This window comes from Ziziphus jujuba, chromosome 4 (assembly GCF_031755915.1).
Source record: "Ziziphus jujuba cultivar Dongzao chromosome 4, ASM3175591v1".
NCBI lineage: Eukaryota > Viridiplantae > Streptophyta > Magnoliopsida > Rosales > Rhamnaceae > Ziziphus > Ziziphus jujuba.
Genome location: NC_083382.1, coordinates 5,431,077 through 5,437,447, shown reverse-complemented (window position 1 = coordinate 5,437,447; position 6,371 = coordinate 5,431,077). Strand labels below are relative to the sequence as shown.

The 6,371-nt window shown below is 33.6% G+C and overlaps 1 protein-coding gene across 1 annotated transcript; it reads left to right on the top strand.

Annotated features, from left to right (window-relative positions):
• The first annotated feature begins 320 nt into the window (after positions 1 to 320).
• Positions 321 to 4,521, top strand: LOC107416265 (U-box domain-containing protein 4). Its single transcript, XM_016024743.4, has 2 exons — positions 321 to 852; positions 3,311 to 4,521. Exons 1-2 carry the CDS (start codon positions 488 to 490, stop codon positions 4,161 to 4,163), a joined length of 1,218 nt encoding a protein of 405 aa, XP_015880229.3. The 5' UTR covers positions 321 to 487; the 3' UTR covers positions 4,164 to 4,521.
• The last annotated feature ends 1,850 nt before the right edge of the window (positions 4,522 to 6,371 follow it).

Here is a 6,371-nt window from a genome sequence, read left to right as displayed (position 1 = left end):
TATATATATATATTATATCGGATAGAGGAATAAGGATTTGTTGGTACATTTTATTTTCATAATATAACAAAAAGAAATTCTATGTAAATTTTAAGATTTTTCCATAATAACTTTTGCCGGTTGATTTATGTAAATTTTATTTCGATTGAAGTATCAAATTTTAATAAAAAAAGAAAAAGAAAAAAGACATGAAATTAAATTTTATGTAAAATAAAAAATGTAAATTTTTTTCATTAAAAAAATTAAAAAAATTTATTGAACCAAAAACACAAAGGCCAATAAAAATACAAAAACGCTACACCCAAAAAGCTGCTGAGTCATGTATTAAACTGTTGCTTAACGCCAACCCCACCTCTCTCTCTCTTTTCTCTCAGCCTCAGGCTCTCTTCAGGTTTTTTCTATTTTACTCTCTCTGTGATTCTCTGCCCAGAGCGCAGTCCGTACACCATTACACATCTCTTTCTCTTTCTCTTTCTCTCCAAATTCCATGGAACAGTATTCTTCTTCTTCTTCTTCATCTTTTTCTTCTCCTTCTTATGATCCCACCACCTCCACCGACACCAATCCTCCTCCCGACGCCGACACCGACACCACCACCTCTTCTTCTTCTTCTTCTTCTTCTTCTTCGTCGGCTGTTAATCGGGCACTGCGACTTGTTCAATCCGACGACGTTGAATCGAAGCTTGAAGGGGCACGAGAAATCCGACGCCTCACTAAGACCTCGCAGAGGTGTCGCCGACTGCTCTCTGACTCTGTTCTGCCTCTCGTTTCTATGCTCCGAGTTCATGACTCGCCCGAGTCCAATGAGTCCGCCCTCCTCGCTCTTCTCAATCTCGCCGTTAAAGATGAAACGTATGCTTTCTCTATCTCTTTCTCTCCTCTCCCCTGCGCAACACCCCCCTCTGTTTCTCTCTCTCTCTCTCTCGTCCCCTTTTTCTTTTTCCCTTTTTTTTTTTTTTCCTATTTTAAGAATTGAATTTTTTTTTCTTTTTTCCTTTCCCGGAATTTGATGCTGAGAATGGAAATTCTGTCTGAAATTTTCAAGGGTTTTCTTGGAATTTGTGAATTACCTTTATTATTATTAATTTTTGCGAAATTTTGGAGTTTTAGATATTTTTCCTCGGATTCCTCCATTTTATTGGATTAAAAAATTTAATAATAGTTCTGTACAGTAAACCCGCAGATTCTCTTTTTTAATTTCTCATCTTTTTCTTTTTGTAATCTACTTTACTTTTCCTTTTTTTTTTTTTTAATTGTTTTTTATCTTCTTCTCTGATTTGTTTGTTCATTTGCGGGTGAGAAATTGGGGGGGGGGGGGGGGGGGGGGGGGGGGCAAAATTAGTAAGAACAAAACAAAGCTTCTGATTTTCTATTGAAGATTTAGAATTATACGTGATTCCACCAGGTGAGATTATAATCAGTAATGGGTATGCTTAAATTTTTAATGTTTTGTTGGAAATTATGTTGGTTTTTTTTTTTTTTTTGGATTTATGTTGGGTTTATATCCTAAGTAAAATCTTAACTTGGAAAATTAAATTAAGCGAGCAGAAAAATTTGACCTCCAATGGAAAGTTAGGTGTTTGATTTTTCGTTTCTTTGGACTGGGGAAAATATTAGGTTCCTATTGGGTGACGTCGAGCACGTGATTAGGCATGGCGGTTTTTAATGTTGGTAGTGATGGATTAGAAAGAAATAGTTAAATAAAAGAAACTGTTTCAGTTAAAGGAATGATTCTGTATGCTTTATGATATTTATGTACATGTTTTATCTATGACAAAAAGATTCTTCTTGTGAGCTTTGAAATGCTTTTTGGTTGAAACCCAATGGGGTTGAAGTGGTGGTTGTTCTTTGGTTCACATGTTACTCCATCGGTTTTGCTTTCTTTCTTTTGCCTTTCTTCTTTAATCTTCTCTTTGAAGTTATCATATCGTAATAAAGGGTTCTGTTTGGTGAGGAAGAAATCTCTCTATACCTTCTAGAAAGAAAGCACAATTATTTTACTTCCTTTTTACCCTTTTGTAGGTGTATTTTTGTTATATAATTCTTTTTCTCTTGTTACTTTTCCTTTCAAATCAATGTCATTCTATGTTTTTAATTGAAAATTATAGTTTTCTGTTTCTCCTAATCCTATAAGCAAATAAATGGCTATTAGGCAAATTTGATAATGGTGGTTAGGTACTTGGATGTTTATGTAAAGCCGACTCTAGACTAATTCCATTTTGTGCTTTTTAGGCTCCACTAGTTGTGAGCTTCCCTCCGTTTCTGTCAAGTAGGAAATAATTGAGAGGTTCTTTCAATTTCTTGCTTAGGCCATGTCATTGGCTATCCATAATGTAACAAATAATTATGTGTTCTGGCTTTTGTGAACTAGGAATTCTTTGTAACTCCATATGTCACATATATGTGCATTTTGTTGTTGACTCTACCTTGTTGATTTCTCCTTTTTCCATTTAAAAATTTTTTTTTTTCTTTCTATTGTGAGTTTATTCCAACTGAATTCCAATATCACTGTGCATTGTCTTAGCTTTATATTTTGATCTGCCCCTCATATATTTCTTTTCGTAGATGCCATATTGTATTCAGTACCATAATCCATATTTGCTTTGAGAAATACATTCCTTGAGTCCCCATTAGGCAGGCCTAGCTATGCACATCATCACTTAAAACTCAGTGACTTATGTTGAAACAAGCAGCATGAAATTAAGGGTTGGTTTGGGAGTGATTCCTAGGAATCACTTCAAATGATGTTTCAAGAATGTGGATAAGGATTAGAAGATCAGTGAGCAAATTAAAGAACAAGGCTGATGATATAACCTTATAGATATTAAGTCTGGCTGATTTTGGAGAGTAATTGGGGAAATTGTCTGCATTTGCATACGCTACCTTGTTAATGTATGTTAGAATGATCAATATATGTATACAACACTGATCACCATCCTGCCATCAGCCAATACGCATTTATATTATTTATGTATGTATGAAACCCTGCAGCAATTTTGTGTGGGAAAATTAACCTTCCTCCATTCTAAAAACTCTACAACCTTGGTGAACAAGGAATTCAATCCAATTCAATAGTCTGGTCCAAATAACTTTATCGTCTTTGTTAGCTGACACCTTCTTACATTATTTTTAGCATTGATCTTTTTACTTTTTCATTTTTCCTGATTTATCTTTATCTTCTTAGCATATTTGTTGGAGTTGCATTTGTTGTTAGTACATTTTTAGTTGTTTCTTTTACAGGTAGATTTTAACTTTAAGATGTCATATTTTACTTATCTTGATTTGTCTGGTTTTCTGTCTGATCTTTCAGGAATAAGATTAAGATTGTGGAAGCTGGTGCTTTAGAGCCAATAATCGGTTTCCTTAAGTCACAGAATTCAAATTTGCAGGAGTATGCAACTGCATCTTTACTCACACTGTCAGCCTCCCCCATTAACAAACCTGTCATAAGTGCTTATGGTGCCATTCCCCTTCTAGTTGAAATTCTTAGATATGGAAGCTCACAAGCTAAGGTGGAGGCCTTGAAGGCTCTTTCTAATCTCTCAACGTATACGGATAATGTTAGCATCATTCTTGCAACGAAACCAATCCCTCCTATTGTTGATTTGTTAAAGACATGCAAGAAATCTTCGAAGACAGCTGAAAAGTGCTGTGCTCTGATAGAATCTCTAATGGAATTTGACGAGGGCAGAACTGCTTTGACATCTGAAGAGGGTGGAGTTCTTGCAGTAGTTGAGGTGCTAGAAAATGGGTCTGTCCATAGCCGGGAGTATGCTGTTGGTGCACTGCTAACAATGTGTGAGAGTGACCGATGCAAGTATAGAGAACCAATTCTTAAAGAAGGTGTAATCCCTGGACTTCTCGAGCTCACTGTTCAAGGAACGCCGAAGTCTCAGACAAAAGCACAAACACTCCTCCGGTTACTGAGGGACTCTCCATATCCAAGATCCGAGCTTCAACCAGACACGGTAGAGAACATCGTGTGCAACATTATCTCTCAGATTGATGGGGATGAACAATCTGGTAAAGCAAAGAAGATGCTAGCAGAGATGGTGCAAGTTAGTATGGAACAGAGCTTGAGACATTTACAGCAAAGGGCTCTGGTATGCACACCATCTGATCTGTCTATCAATAGTTGTGCTTCTGAAGTTTCTTTAAAATGACAGTCTGGTTATTAGCTTTGTTTTACATGTTGTCTTGTGAGATAAAATTTTCCATAGTAAATCCGAAAAGAAGAGGGGGGAAAAAAAAAAAAGATTTATAGTGAAGGATGCCAGTCCAGGCCTTTGTCGCGTTGTCGAGTGACTGGTAATTGTCAATAAACTGGAAAAACTGTACTGAGGTTGAAAGCATATTTTCTTAGTTTGTTTGTAAAGAAACTCTTTGTACTGTAAATTGTGAAAATTAGTGAGGTTTTGTATCTCCATTATATCTCAGATGATGGTTTTTTCTGTGATATTCTTGGAGTGTAATAATACAGAGCAATAGAAATCTTCAGCTTTTAGCTTTTACTTTGTGAAACAGGATCTTCAGTTTACTATACTAGTCGAGTCTGATTTGAAGTGCTTTAAAGTTATCCTTCGAGTTAGGTTATTTGAGACTACTAGAAGAAATAGAAAAAAGAGAGAGAAAAAAAATTGCAGAAAATAGAAATAAGAGTAAATTTTGCCTAACTTTTCATACAAATATACGACGACTTCTAGTTTTCTTCTTTCTTTTGTCTATTTTAATATTGTCTCCCAAACATAAATTAAGAGAAACTTAAAATGGTTAGGCATGGTTGGTCAGGAATTGACACAATGTTTTGGCTATGAAAATAAAGGTGTGGAAAAAGTACTGGAATTTAATTGGTCTATTCAAATGGATAATCTGAAGTAATTATATATGTTTGCATATTTTATTGTTGGAACAAAATTGTTTTTCTTGTTGTGTTGTTATCGATTTCATTTTAATAATATTTAATTTAATATACAATGAAGTGGAAGGATTTCAACTTGGATCAATGTTCAAAACAATCCCCACATAGACAAATTGAAAAGCATTATTTTATATGTATTGCTGGTAATTTGCACACAATATACGTTATCGTCAAAGCTACCATTCATAAAAATATTCAATTCAAAATCTAATTATGATATCAAAAGACCATGGAGAGTGGGGTCTTGAATTAAAAAACTTTCTTTATTTTATATTGGGAAAATTAATGTGGAGAAATGGTGGGTTTTTTTTTTTTTTTTTTTTTTTTTTGGTTTATGACCAATCAATAAGCTCTAGAATCTAAGACTCAAAAGAAGATGGGTTTTTTTATTATTATTTATTTTTCCCAATAAATTCCATATTTTAAGAAGCTTCAACAACAACAATAATAACAATAAAAAAAGAAAAAGCGAACAATTGGAGAAGAAAAAACCTTTTTTCAAAAAAAAAAAAAGTAAAAAAATCATGGTGCAAAGGGTTGGGTATACATTGAAAATTATTGGTGGGGAATGCATGGACAGTTGAACACATGTTATTTGTCGAAATAACTTTGGCTTTTGGTTCTCTTGGAGTGTCAAAAACTCATTTGTAAGCCACATATATTTTTATATTTTTGAAATAGGAAAAATACAAAATTCTATACTAGTGTTTTCGGATCCTCATTGGCCATGTCAGGTCGGTTTTTCGACGTGCACAAACTGACAAGACTAGCAAACTTCCAAAGGGATTGAAAAAATTTGTTGCTCTTCTATTTGTCAATGCAGCTTCTTTTATTATTCCCTTCCAACAGCTATGAGATTATAAATTTCTTGTTCTACTTTTAATTTTCTTCCTTTCCTCCATGTTTGGACACGTGCAGTTTCATTTTATAGCCGCAGATTTGAGTCATAAATTACCAAGATATTTTTAGGTTCTTGGCTGGGCCAAAAGGAGACAGTCATTATAAAATATGGAGGAAGAGAGAAGTAAAAATAATTTAATCTAAAAATGGTCTTTAACATGTGTTTTCTGGTTTTTGAAATTAGTATTTATACTTAATAACAATATTTTTATAAATTTATGCCAAACACTGTTAAAGATCAAAATTTTTTTAATCATTTTTTAATTAATAAAGTTGCATTTAAACACAAAAAGTAAAAAAAAAAAAAATACTTCATGATAGTATCATAAGCATTAGACCATAGTTTTATGCCATATAGTATTACGGTATAAGATCTTCTGCAATACCTCATGATAATATCATAAATATTAGATCGTAATCCTGCATCATACAATATTATGATATGAAATTTATCCAAATAACAGAATTTATCAAAATTCGAATCTCAACACCTTCTTAATCCATAAATATAAAAGGCTTCCGTTAAGTTACCATGCTGAAAAGCATTCGTATT

Coding starts and splice junctions, on each gene's coding strand:
- LOC107416265 (XM_016024743.4), top strand. CDS start 488: ATGGAACAGTATTCTTCTTCTTCTTCTTCATCTTTTTCTTCTCCTTCT. Junction 853..3,310: donor CTCGCCGTTAAAGATGAAAC/GTATGCTTTCTC, acceptor CTGATCTTTCAG/GAATAAGATTAAGATTGTGG.